The 14,884-nt window shown below is 35.3% G+C and overlaps 1 protein-coding gene across 2 annotated transcripts; it reads left to right on the plus strand.

Moving 5' to 3' along the window:
• Positions 1 to 222: 222 nt before the first annotated feature.
• Positions 223 to 9,529, plus strand: LOC110463293 (elongation of very long chain fatty acids protein 7-like). Of its 2 annotated transcripts, none has more exons than XM_021517781.1 (8): positions 223 to 308; positions 2,654 to 2,746; positions 3,404 to 3,591; positions 3,825 to 3,905; positions 4,390 to 4,446; positions 4,977 to 5,082; positions 7,776 to 7,912; positions 8,442 to 9,529. In XM_021517781.1, exons 2-8 carry the CDS (start codon positions 2,689 to 2,691, stop codon positions 8,649 to 8,651), a joined length of 837 nt encoding a protein of 278 aa, XP_021373456.1. In that variant the 5' UTR covers positions 223 to 308; positions 2,654 to 2,688; the 3' UTR covers positions 8,652 to 9,529. The 2 variants fall into 2 exon arrangements, with proteins under 2 accessions (XP_021373456.1, XP_021373458.1); XM_021517783.1 differs by lacking the exon at positions 223 to 308 and adding an exon at positions 1,879 to 2,195.
• The last annotated feature ends 5,355 nt before the right edge of the window (positions 9,530 to 14,884 follow it).

The raw sequence follows: 14,884 nt of genomic DNA on the forward strand, positions 1-14,884 counted from the left end.
CTATATATAGCCCTACTTTCTGTTTCACAGAACGTAACAATCAATTGTTTATTCTAAAATAAAGCAATGTCAGCACAGTGATAATTCTAGGACATAGTAAAATCGACTAAAACAAAAAAAAATGTTCCTGTACCAAATGCTTGATCATGGTACGGACTTATGCTGTGGTCGCGATGACCACTTTATCTTCCTTTTGCTCATGCGCAAAGTGCGCCAAATCAATCGGACCGCACAGCTACAGTACAGTTGCCGTGTACTCACATGTGCCACAGGGTAACATCTTGGTTTCTTCAAGTTCATTGAAAAAGGTATTGTCACAGAAGAATGTAGAATGTATAAACCTTTCAGACAGCATTATTAGAATTTGCACAAATAATGATTATCGTAAACGTTTATCTCTAGGCCTCGAAGTAGGAAGTGCTAACAGTCGGCAATGTCGGCATGTTTTTGCATGTGTGCGCCGTGTTTTGTTAACATTGGTTTATGTGTAAAGTTACAACGATATGCTTATAAGGATGATTTTGTTGTAGAAATTATACCTTTTCTTCCACAAAGTCCTCCTCGTCTCAGATCTTCAATGCCATATATATATAGAAACCAATGTTACAACATCATGTGGTTTAGTGCCTATATATAGTGTATGTGGTGTTATGGTAACCGGTGGAAACGGCACAAATATCAGTGACAACTTATGAAGTTATGTAACAACCACTGGGTTATCAATTTCAATCAAATGCAACTCATGCGTAGATATCGAACCCCTCCCGTTTATCCTACATAATGGGAACTTGTAATCCCGTTTCAATCTCGATAGTGACAGAGAAAATAAGTTTTTACATTTAATTAGCTGATATAGCAAGTTAATTGCAGTTGTTCGAAATGGCTTAGTTTATCATAAAAAAGTCGTTAACCTAATGTTTTGAAAGTTTGCTATCACTTTTCCTGGTCCTACTACAGCTAGTTCAAATATAAAATAGCTAGCATTGCCATTGTCTTTGTGTAATTAGATTTGAATCTGCATGAATACATGATCGAGTTGCATGAGTATAAGCATTTTTGGTAAATCATTTCCATAAATTCATGATTACGAATAAATAAATGTTTTTTAAAAATTATTTTACTTATATGCTAATTAGGTTTTCAGTAGGCAACTGGGCAAAAAACATTTGATTAAAAATCAAGTCATCCACGAAAAGGGTTAAGTGCACTGATTCAATAATAATCTTTGCTTAAGATTTGAGGAATTTACTGTGATCATGGTTCAATGGATTGATGGGCTTAGGATACTTGTTCCGTAATTATAACCAATTAAGCCAAGGACAGACTATATTAGTCATGGGTGAACTACGACAGATATCAATGGAGCATCACCAAATATTTTACAGATAAGGAAATGTTGTGTGTACATGTATGTACATTATGTAATATGTGATATGTAATATATGGTAGGCCTATATGTTCAAATCATCGGAAACAATCGTGTGCTACCATTGCCTGTGGGCGGGAAGGGGCCTACACTTAAGGTAGGAGCTGTATTGTATCATGCGGTACTAATTGACAACGTTATGTCGTTAACATATTCAACTACTTGGGAAACGCCTGTAGTATGGTTATGGTTGAGTGGCTCGTAGTGAGCTGTCACAGTGGAATTAATGGAAAAATTGTATTTGTTACTTTGAGAAAGGAACACATTTAGATTTAATCATCTGTGCTGTCATGATCATTTTCTATGTATTACTTTGAAAATATTTTTTTTGGATCAATTTACGTATGAATTTTAATCCTGTTTATACATTTGTTAATTTAATACCTGTTACCTCAGGTTCTCCCCATCCTCCGCTTTCCTCTCTGCATGAGTTAGTTCTTGAATTATGTCATCTCATGATCTATGGAACTGCTTTATCTTGGGAAAGGACATTATAAGTGTAGCGGAACTGGACTAGGTCGATCATTGGCGACCAGGTAGAGTTCGGAGGATTCCTGGTTTGAACCCTGGTCTGGCTGTGCATTTTTACTCTCCTGTTACAGTGGTGCCTGTGACCAACCCTTGTTTCAAGCATAATGGTGTATGCTTGACAAGGGGATACCCAAACCTGGGTTGTAATTAGTTGTGTCTTCAGAGACGAAGACTTAGAAAAAGCAGGGAGGAATGTAGCGGAACTGGTCTGGGTCGATCGTCCGGCAACAAGCTTAAGGTAGCTCAATTGGTAGAGCATCCGTCTAGAATTCGGAGGGTCCCGGGTTCAAACCCGGTCTGGTCGTGCATTTTTCCTCTCTTGTTACATAACCTTGCTAACTTTTTTATTTAAACAATTCCTTCCTTCCAGTATTTCACAGTAAAATGTAATTTTCAAACTATATGTTTATGCTTCATATACATATGTCAAGGTGTATGTTGATACTAAAAATAACTTGCACCTGTACACTGTTGTACTGCTGCACACTACCACCATATAGTGTTCCTAGGGCTAAAGGACTGCATGGAGAAAAACCTGTCTGAAGGTGAAAACTTTGTCGATCATTACATACCCGAGTAATCAATTGCAAATCTGCTGGAAGACTGTTCCCATGTTTTTAAAGTGCTCCATGTATTTCAGACATTTTTTTAGCTAACTCTATTGTCAGTAAACATATGATTGATTTCCATTTTCAGGTAAAAGTAGGCAAGGGCAGTTAGAGAGCTTTAAAATGGCAGTATTCATAATGGATGCCAAGAAAATGTGGGATGAAGTTCTTGACCATGCAGGTAAATATATATATGTATAAAGACTATCATACAGAAGTCTAAAATTTTATTACTATTTTGTAGATACAATTTTTACCCTATTAAAGTTACATTTAAGAAATTTACCCTTCAAACTAACATTCTATTTAGTGATGTTTATATATTACTTTAGCCTGCGCTGAACTAGCTTACCTTATATAGGTAATGGTACTTTATTTTTATGAAGTACTGTACAATTATGGTACTTTCTTTCAAAAAGAGTTCTGGACCCACACAGAGTGACCACGAGTATCGTTTAGGTAATCAATGGTACCCACACAGAGTGACCACGAGCATCGTTTAGGTAATCAGTGGTACAGTGGATATATATGTAGGTACATGCTACTATTGTACACAAATAGTTCAGGCATAGATAACATTCTTGCAGTTCTGTTTTGCATACACAGTTATATTTGTATTTGATAATGATAATTGGAAATATAATTGAAAGAATAAGTGTAAGGTAGCATATACCCCTAAGTGTTAACATATTTACTTTAATGATGGTAGAATAATACAGTTTATGGAAGGTTGTACTATGAATTTAGATTTACTGTTGTTTCAGATCCATGTGTGGAGGCTATTGTAATGATGTATATGGCAACAGGCTGTGACTAACTACGTTTACTATTGTTTCAGATCCGCGTGTAGAGGATTGGTTCATGATGTCCAGCTTCATTCCCAGTCTTGTTATCTGTGTGTTGTATGTTATCATAGTGCAATTTGGTCCTACAATTATGGCAAATAGGAAACCAATGGAGATAAAAAATGTCTTGTTGGTGTACAATCTGGGAATGGTGGCCCTTTCTACGTACATTTTTATGGAGGTATGTTATTGTATTACATAGATGTTTACTGGAGTACACACTGACAACATGTACATTATATATTGGTGACAGGAGATTATGAAATATGAATAGGGACTCAAAGACAGTTTTTTCATTCTTTTTAAATTACGTTAAGTAATATGATGCAACATTTGGGGAGGTCAAATTTGTAAAAAAAAACTTTATTAGATCTCTGTCCACATTTCATTGAGTGGTAATTTCTTCTCCCCCAGTTCCTGTTGTCAGGTTGGGCCGTTGGATACAGCCTACACTGTCAGCCGGTGGATTACTCAAATTCTAAGGCTGCTGTAAGGGTAAGTAACATTGACCAAGTAATAGCTTCTGAACATTGAGATAGGCAATTCTATTCAGATTTGACAAAAATTTAAAAAAGCAGAATCTTTGCTTGGTATAGATTATAATAATAATGTTAGGCCATTGAAGTGAAAAATATTTAAATAGAAAGATTTAATGATAAATTATTCAAAGCTTCATACTACTCTGAACTATTTTAGCACTTGTCTTCAGAATTTTCTTTCACTGGTGGTGTTTTTGGAAAGTTGAGATTTTTTTTGTCGTTTGATAATTAAATGTTGATCATAATACTTGATATCTTTTAAATTGCGAAATATTGCCAAAAAAGTGGGAAACCGTCTTTTAACAGCAGGGAACATAGTTTAATATGGAATACTGTATTTTCATTTTGCATTTGTTTGCCTGCACCTTCATACACTAGTTGATGACAGTTATGTGATGATCATGTGTGTATGTTGACCTGTATTATTTATACCTTCACAGATGGCAAGTACCTGCTGGTGGTTTTATATATCAAAATTCATTGAACTTTTTGACACAGTAAGTATCAAATATTGAGATAAGTTTGACCATGTAAAGTGATATTTGAAGTTGTCTCAACTTTCGTATGTACACCTGATAGCTAAAAAAATCATAAGTACTAAAGAGATTAAAATAGGGATGCTACTTATTGAAGTGGCCTTCCATCTCAAGATTTGGCAGAATATTGTTCTATTGTGCTATTGCAGGTCATGTTTGAAGTTTAAATTTTCTCCTTCATAGCTCTGTTGTCTTCATTATGAAATAATTATAATTTTACTCATTTCATTATCATTTATGATGTCACAATAGGGTCATATTACAGATGCATAATATATGACGTGGTTACATTTAATGCATAACACAGTAATTATGTAAAACATACTTTAAGACCATACCTTCATTTGCCTGTTTGTTAACTTTCCAATCAAGCTAACCCTATCTAGGATTTGTTAGCTTACTTTATACTACGGGTAATGGAAGCTTTAGAGTGTACAATGTCACGTAGTCTTGATATTAGTACAAACACTAATCTTTTTGTTTTATTTCAGATTTTCTTCATAATGCGTAAAAAGTTTAGCCACGTTTCATTCCTTCATGTATTCCATCATGGTATTATGCCCTTCTCCTGGTGGTTTGGAGTCAAGTTTGTGCCAGGTAAGGAACAACACTTCTCACTCATGTTGATGTCTGAACTAAGGTCAGATTTTAGCTCACCTGGCCCAAAGGGCCATGTGAGCTTATGCTGTACTGCGTCTTCCGTCGTCTGCCGTCCGGTAGACCAACTGTGAATCGTTTTCTTTATTACAGTAATGAGGTCAAAGGTAAACTTAAAGTGCTAGCTGGAGTCCAAGGTCAATACAGGTTAAATCTTTAAAATCAAAATTTCAAATTTCAAACAACAATATCTTGAGAACCGTTTAAGAGATGTTAAAATGTCTAGTGTTATAGTTACCAAATTTGGTCTGAAGTTACCTATATGTCAGTTTCGTGTAACAAAAGAAACAGGTGGGCGATACATCTTGTATTAGATGTGTGCTTGCCTAAACCCAATACAGGATTTTAAGTTTGGGAAGGTTGGCTAAATATTTTATTTTATATTACAAACATCCTTTTTTACTGCTTTTAATCAATCCTTTAAAACTGTTTTGATGTTTTGCATGCTTTAGTATTGACAAAGTAAACCTTCAGATCTAAAAATTGCCAACAATTTGGTTTAAGGTAAAGTGTTCCAGCAAGTTGAACAATATTATTGCAATTCTCACTACTGTGAAATATTTGATTAAGTCTTTTTCAAAGGAAATATTCCATAAAAATCACATGTTGCCATAATTTTTTAGCTCACCTGGTTCGTAGGACCATGGTGAGCTTATGCCATACCGCAGCGTCCTCCATCTGTCGTCCGTCCATCAACTTTTCCTTTAAAACGCTACTAGTCCTGAACAGCCAAGTAGATTTTGACTAAATTTGGTCTGAAGCATCCTTAGGCCAAGGTGGCTCAATTTTGTATAAACGGTGGGTGTAGCCCCACTGGGGGCAGAGGGGTGGGACACAATAGGGGAAATAGAGGTAAAACCTTTAAAATCCTTCTTCTACTGTAGGGATTAAGGGATTTTATCCTAATTTAGTCTGGAGCATCCTTGGACCAAGGGTACTAAATTTTGTATAAATGGTGGGTCTGGCCCACTGGGGACTGAGGGGTGGGGCCCAATAGGGGAAATATAGCAAATTCTTTAAAATCCTTGTTTTTCTGTAGGAATGAAAGGATTTGTTCCATATTTTGTCTGAAGCATCCTTGGGTGAAGAGGAACCAATTTTGTATAAACCGTGGGTCTGGCCCCCCAGGAGCCTGAGGGGCGGGGTCCAATAGGGAAACATAGCAAATTATTCTTTAAAATCCTTCTTCTTCTGTAGGAATGAAAGGATTTGGTCCATATTTGGTGTGGAGCATCCTCGGGTAAAGGGGAACCAATTTTGTATACACCGTGGATCTGGCTCCCCAGGTGCCTGAGGGGCAGGGCCCAATAGGGAAATATAGCAAAGTCTTTAATATCCTTCTTCTTCTGTAAGTATGAAAGGATAATTCCATATTTGTTCTGAAGCATCCTTGAGTAAAGGGGTATCAATTTTGTATAAATGGGGGGGATGACACCCTAGGGACATAGGGGCGGGGCCCAATAAGGGAAACATAGCAAATTACTCATTAACATCCTTCTTCTTCTGTAGGAATGAAGGGATTTGGTCCATATTTGGTGTGGAGCATCCTCGGGTAAAGGGGAACCAATTTTGTATAAATGGTTGGTGTAGACCCCACCCTGGGGGCTGAGGGGTGGGGGCCAATAGGGGGAATATAGCAAATTCTTTAAAATCCGTGTTCTTCTGTAGGAATGAAAGGATTTGTTCCATTTTTGGTCTGAAGCATCCTTGGGTGAAGGGAAACCAATTTTGTATAAACCGTGGGTCTGGCCCCCCAGGGGCATGAGGGGCAGGGCCCAATAGGGAAATATAGCAAATTCTTTAATATCCTTCTTCTTCTGTAAGAATGAAAGGATAATTCCATATTTGGTCTGAAGCATCCTTGAGTAAAGGGGTCTCAATTTTGTATAAATGGTGGGTATGACACCCTAGGGACATAGGGGTGGGGCTCTGTTTGGAGTTATATCTCAAGTACTGGATGGACCTTTATGAAATTTCATATGTACTTACAGTACCTACCAAGGAGTGCTATATCTTTACTTCATACCAACTATTTTAGACATATTCAGGTGAGCGATACAGGCCCTCTGTGCCTCTTGTTTAGAAATGTAGTTGTTTGAAATTTTTGATGTTTGAAAATAGAAACTAAAGAAAAAAATAAAAAACCGGAAAATCCCGGGGTCAAACTTGACATTCAACACCTTTACAATGCATTACTAAAAGGGAGAACACTCCAAGTCAAAAAAACTTGGAACTCTTCTTTGAAATTGTAACTGATGCATTAGATACCCATTTACCTTAGCAGACATACAAAAAGAAATGGATGACTGAATAAATTTTAAGAATTTAAAGAAAATAAAAGCGAAAGAAATTGAAAAACTGCAATACAATATTTTGAATAGGGGCTTTTTTGGCAGGTTGGTTAGGTTAGGGCAAATAATCGTTACTTTTTTAGGCCAAATGTTTGCTAAATCGAGACTGTCAAGTCCAGAAAATCTGTTCTCTCACCTGTACAAAGATTATGTTAATAAGGTATAAAATATCAGAATTCATAATCAGACTTATAAGAGCTGGTTTGTGAGTGATGTGTGATATACAGGACAACAGGATAACACGAGGCTTGGCTGCTGTTGACAGTGAGTTTGTCATTCTAGGTGGGTTTGGTACCTTCCACGCTCTGCTGAACTCCTTTATCCACCTGATGATGTATACCTACTACGGTCTGGCAGCGCTGGGTCCCCAATACCAAAAATTCCTCTGGTGGAAAAAGTATATGACAAAATTGCAATTGGTAAGTGTACAGTGCATACTGGTATCAATAAGTTGAATTTTTCACCTGTAGAATACGATCTTTGTTATCATTTATCAGAAGTATTAAATTCCAATAACGCTGGACAAAAATAGCTGTTCAAGGAGTTTTAGATATATTTAAGTTGATTGGTTGTGATGACTTCAGAAGACAATGTCGGGAGAGTTGTGTTTTGAGATAGGGATAATTTTGATGGTGGCGTAGCATTACATTTTTTTACAACAATGGGTAAAAAAGGACAAAAGTTTAAACTGCAGTTAACATATTCCAACATTGCCCTGAAAAAAGAGTTGCTTTTATTTTTTACGAATCACTTAGAAACAGAGAAGTGTTTTTAGTTTTTTTTTAATGTTGATTTAAATATGGTAATTCTTTGATCATAAAAATATACCATGTATTTGACTATTTCCCTTATTTACATATATTTACAGAGGCATTTTTTTATTGATGTGCACTTAGGCTAAATGAGGTTCATAAAAGATTGGTATATGGTGACATTTGGACTTTTCAGACCCAGTTTATACTCTGCCTAGTTCACGCCTCACAGTTGCTGTACATAGAATGTAACTACCCGACCCTGTTTGCCTACTGGATTGCACTGTACGCTGGGATATTTCTGGTGCTGTTTGCGCACTTCTACTACAAAGCATACATCTCTCGGAAGTCGAAACCACAAAGCAATGGTGCTGCGCAAAACGGTGTGAAGGAGAAAGCTAATTGATGTTACAGATGATTAGTTCAGTAGTTGTTTCAAAATTGTTAGTTAGAGATCTGATATTTTTTTTTTTATATTTTATAGGAAATCCTTTGATTCGTGCTTTGATTACATTATGAACTTTTATGAATGTAGTCATCATTGTTTAGATATATACTTGAATGATTTTAAGAATGTATATAAAGTTATATACATATGTAATAACATTATATAAATGCATAACATCAGTATGTGCAAAACTACACTTGACTACACAAATAATGTCTTGTAAAATTGTGTGTGGTTAGGAAAAAATACTTAAACCTTGAATTTTTGGTTAGACAAGGAATTAAATCTTGAAATATTGGTTAGGCAAGGAAGGAAAATACAAACAACGTTTCGGTCTGGTAATCATTCCAATGGTTTTGCACACACTGAACATATGTACGAACTAGGTTGTGATAAAGCGGTATACAAGAACCTTGAATTATTATTATTATTATTATATTTTTAGCTGCATCCATAGTAATTACATTTGTGATTCTAGCCTATCTCTTGGTGAGACATACTTGTCTTAGTATAAATATTTTCAATGAAAAGATTAACAATTTAACTTTAGTCAGTATGTGTCATTCCAATTTAACTCATTTACCCCTGAAATGTCATAATTAACTATTCCAACCTTTGAACTGAAAGAGCTTAAATGAGTCTTCAAGGGTGAATGAGTTAATGCCTAGAGGTGCTTACCGGTAGGTTATCACCCTGGTAATGCCATGTTAATGTGTTTAGCTCACCTGGCCCAAAGTTCGTCCGGACCAGTATGTCCATTTGGCATCAACATTTTATTTTAAATTATTTTTTCTAAATAACCAAGAGGCCTAGGGGGATGATATTTAGCCAGTAGCATGTTGGACTATCAAGTTCTTCAAATAAATGACCTTGGCCCACTTTCAAAGGTCATGGGTCAAATTTGTTGAAACCTTTAAACAACCTCTTTCGAATAACCAAGAGGTGTAGGGTAATGCTATATGGCCAGTAGCCTAGTGCAATTATAGACTATTGAGTGAGAGGAAATGATTGACCTTGACCCACTTTCAAGGTCACATGATTTAAATCTGTTATAGACCAACTTTAGCTCACATTAATCACATATAAAAAATATTTTAACAAAGATTCATAAGGTATAGAGAAATAAACTCTTCCTACAAAAACCTGTAAAGTGTAGAGTATTGATATTTAAGTATATTTGACCTTGACCCTCCTTTTCAAGATCACAGATATGAAATGATTTTTTTTGTTGCATAAGCATTGACATTCATTAATATGACCTTCAGCATTTGTACTTATATCCATAAATTTGACATAGAGGTTCTTGTTGGGGTCAAACATTCCAGACGTCAAAACAGTTATTTTTTATTTTTTTTGATATTTTTCAAATAGCGTTTGTTACTGCTGATTCAGGTAATATATAGTACTTGTCTGCTTACAGTTTATTATATGATTAGATACGTTAGATTTATAGCTGTATTTGCACAAGATGTAAAATTTTGCATGTAGCTTTACTTACTTGTTATGTATAAGAAATAAGTTAATTCTACAGCAAAAATTATGTTATGCCCACAAAAAGCCCCTTTTTAATAGCACTATGTATGTGTGTACCATTTGCACTTTTAATAAGTATATGTCTTATTGGGTTTCGTTGCTGTAGTAATGAACAAATACACTGCTTGTCTTATTAATACATGATCCTGTCCTAGGATAGAGAAGGTTGGGGTACTTGATATTTGCATTGATGGGTGTTCCTGTCCAGGAATAAGTAAGTTCAGAGTATTTGATATTTGCAATGTTGGGTGATCCATGATTGGAAGGGTCGGAATACTTGCAATGATGGGTGATCGAAGATGGAAGGGTAGGAATATTTGATTTAAGCAAATGATGGGTGATCCAGGTTTGATAGAGTGGGGATATTTGATGAAGGCAAATGATGGGTGATTCAGGATGGGTAGAGTGGGAATATTTGATTTACACACTGATGGGTGATCCAGCATGGGTAGGGTGGGAATATTTGATTTAAGCAAATGATGGGTGATCCAGGTTTGATAGAGTGGGAATATTTGATGTAGGCAAATGATGGGTGATTCAGGATGGGTAGAGTGGGAATATTTGATGTAGGCAAATGATGGGTGATTCAGGTTTGATAGGGTAGGAATGTTTATAAGGGCATTATTCGATGTAGTCATCGATGGGCATCTTCTCCCTAAATGGATAAGATCGGATTGTTTGCAATTGATGTAACTTTTTTCTGGCAGTCTAATGAAATTAATTAATCAAATTTCTATTGATTGTTGATATGAAAATTGTCTTTTGTTTCTTGGTTTAATTTTCTAGTTAATGTGTGTTAAGTGATTTGTTTCCGTCTTTAAAGATCAAATATTTTTGTATATTATTTTAGCTGATTATATTTTCCTAATGCTTTTCTCCACTGAATTGTTTAAACTTATATCTATAAAAATCTTATATCTAATATCTACTTATCACATGAACACGTACAAACCATATCTAGTATTTGCCTGTCACAAAACACATATAAACCATATCTAGTATCTACCTGTGACAAGAACACATACAAACCATATCTAGTATCTATGTTGTACAGAAACATGAACAAATCATATCTAGTATCATTCCTTCCATGATACATATCCATTTTTTTTGCAATAAAAGCCATCCATAGCATGAGTATTATTATAGTTGTATTCATTTAAAAAATATGTGACATTTTTTTTTTAACTTATATAATAATCATTTATTGAGTTACCTATAGATATAAACTCATGGTTTTTGTGGGTTTTACAGTTGTCAAGATCTGGTGTGGGTTTTCAGTTGTCAAGATTTAAATTGTGGGTTTTCAGTTGTTAAGATCTGTTGTTGGTGTTTAAGTTGTTGAGATCTTTTGTGACAGTTGTCAAATATTTTTTTAGCTTTACAGTCATCAAGATCTATTTTGGTTTTATAGCTGTTAAGATCTAATTGTTAATTTTTAAGCATATTTTGTGAAAATGTATAACAGAGGGTGTACATTCTTACTAGATAGTGGATGGTAATTTGTTGTGTTTCTGAGATGGAGTTAATACAAACACTAGTTTAATACTAGAAACATTTGTGAAGTCAGATACATGGAGGAGTCTCGATACAAACATTATACTTGGTGCCAGCTTGTACATTTGATTAGTTATCAGTAATCTCTATTTCTGTATCATTTACAGTTTCCTCTGCATTTATCACTACTGTATACTGAGAAATGTGTGCTGCAGTTTAATTTTTGTCTCTTTTGCCCTCTGTAAAGATGGCAAATTTTTGATTGCAGCAAAAATTTGTCAACAACGTTATATACAAAGTAATTAAATGTGTGATATTGGACGAAAATTGATTTTACCGGTGAAGGGCAAAAATACGACTGAGGAAAAATTTCCCGGTATACATTATAAAATGATAAAAGAAACTACAGTGTAATTGATGATTGAGATAAAAAAAGTTTGCTGCAAATATTATGAAAGATATTGAAAAGTCATTATGTATATCCATTGGTTATCTGAATATGCCTGTTTTAGACTAGTTGAATTGTTTGTTAAGAGACTCAATATACCTACACTAAATTATATATGTTTGTTATCAATCTATTCCTTATGTGCTATGTACAGTCTCTGTTAAACATATCAGTGATTTTTAGCTAACCTGCCCGAAGGGCTAGTGAGCTGATGCCATGGCACGGCAACTGTCGTCCGTCCATCCGTAGTCCGTCAACGTTGAACGACTTCTCCTAAAAGGACAGGCCTAGAGGCATGATATTTTGGTGATAGCTTTGTTGGTAAGATCCCAAAAAAGTTTGAGAACGAAAATGAACTTGACCTTCTTTTAAAGTCACAGGGGTCAAATATGTCAAACTTATCAAACGACTTCTTCTGAATAATCGAAAAACATAGAATCATATTATTTGGCTGGTTGCTTCTTGGGATTGAGCCCGACAATGGTTGCGAATGAAAATGACCTCAATCTTCTCTCAAGGTCACATGGGCCAAATATGTCAAATACTTCAAATTACATCTTCTGAATAATTTGAAGGCATATAATTATAATATTTGGCTTGTAACTGTCACAGATGGAGCCTAACAAAGTTGGCTAGTGAAAATTACCTCAACCCACTCCCAAGGTTACAGGGGTCAAATATAGCAAAAACTGCAAACAGTTTCTTTTCAAGAAGTGAAAGGCATGGAGTTGTGATATTTAACAAGCAGCGAGCAGCGGCCTCTCATGTTATGGGAGTAGGTTTATCCCATAAATGAATTTGCAACCACTGTTGATATTTTGATCTTATAGTTTGACGTGTCACAGTTTGTATCCGTTGTGTTACATAGCTCAGAAATTGGCTGCACTCACCACTTTCCGGAAGTGGAATAATAATTTATAACCCCTTCCCAATGATACCACCACGTATGATATTTCAGGAGAAGCTGACAAAGATGTATTGTAGAATCATTTATTTTCGTGGGGTTAAAATTTCGTGGTTTTCATATACTAGCCTGTTTCAAGGACGTTATATTTCGCTGATTTCTGATTTTCCCCTTTCTATATCATACCAAATTGATGTTTTCGTGGGGATTTAATTTCATGGATTTTTGTTATCCACGAAATAAACGAAATTTAATGTCCCACAAATTTTTTGATTTTACAGTATGTCCCCAATATATTATGTGTATTAGTACCACATTATGTACACTTAACATCTTAAAGCAAGAAAATTGTTTCCCAATGATACCAAGAATTTAGTATTACCATGACGACGGTACATTCCTTCTTGAACTTGAAATCAAGGACAATATGGACTCCTATGCAAAATTTCAAAATGGTACACAGGGACTGCTTACTACTTAAAAGCTGTACGATATTTGGTTACAGATAGTTAACTTTTCCTTCCTTGATAGTAACATCCCTGTTCCCCAACCTATGGTGTTTACATGTCATCGAGGATTCTGTATTCAAAAGATTGCTTTCATTATTATAATTTTCGTGATAGATGTTGATTGCTGACAAACTTACAACACAGGGTTTGAGAGAAACAGGTAAGTTAAGACTGTGGGAATTCAAATTTTAAGGATGTCATTGTGGGAATACTCTAATTTTGTATGATTGATGTTTATGTTTATTAGTGTCTTGTTGTTCTGGTGTCACTAACCCCTGTCTCACTTTGGGGAAGTGACATGAATTGGATTGGATCTTGATTTACATTGTGTATGTCATCGATGAAGTTGAAAACGCTCACCCTCCTGGAACACTTGGTCTTGTTCTCCTTGTACTTCTCAAGCCACTCCATGTAAATATTCAATTTGTTTATATTAAGCCTTAAGTTTATCAACATTTAACTCACAAATCCACATTCAATGAAGCTAACAAGGGTGCAGGGTTTTGCCTCCAGAAGAAGCTGAAAACGCCAAAGATGTATTCCTTTTCTTTCTTGTTTTCTTGAGAGAATAAAACCCTTAATATTTTAAAACGATGTTAAGAATTAAGTGCACTAAACAGCTTCTGAGAGCGAGAACAAATATCTTTCAGATGATACCAGGAAGTGCAGGTTTACCCTTCAAACAAAGCATGCAACCATTGTTGGAGTTGTTTTCTTTATTTATAGTAAAACTGGGGTTCACGTGTCAAAGATGCATGTCGTTCATTCCTGGTACCGAAGATTTAATATTTTAAACTGGTGAAACCAACGTGTTATATCGCTGAACAGAGTACCAAAAATTTTCTGAATGTGTGAAAAACCTCCAATAAGTACGGCTTTACTCTTTAAAGGAAGGCTGCAGTTACTGTTGATGTGTTGGTCTTTGTTAATAGTAAATACGTGATTTGACCATGTCAAACAAAAAGTTCTGTGGTATTACAGCTCAGAAATATGAGCACTCAACTTCTTTTCTTAAAACTGAAGAAATGTATTTTCCAATGAATCCAAGGAGTGTTCACTTCTTCAAAGGATAGTTGCATCGATTAACTGGCGTTTTGTAGTAAATATATCATACATGTAACATGTATGTCATAAATAAAAGTTCTAAGTACTCTAGATGGTGACAAGGACTGTTCAACCAATGACTGAAGCACTGAGTTACTTAGTTCCTTGGTCATAACATGGACACGGTTGAGATCCAAATGTTTAATCATATATCAATTTGCTTGGCATGAGGAAATTAATATGCTCATGATGATTG

The sequence above is a fragment of the Mizuhopecten yessoensis genome, unplaced genomic scaffold (assembly GCF_002113885.1).
Source record: "Mizuhopecten yessoensis strain PY_sf001 unplaced genomic scaffold, ASM211388v2 scaffold10885, whole genome shotgun sequence".
NCBI classification, from domain to species: domain Eukaryota; kingdom Metazoa; phylum Mollusca; class Bivalvia; order Pectinida; family Pectinidae; genus Mizuhopecten; species Mizuhopecten yessoensis.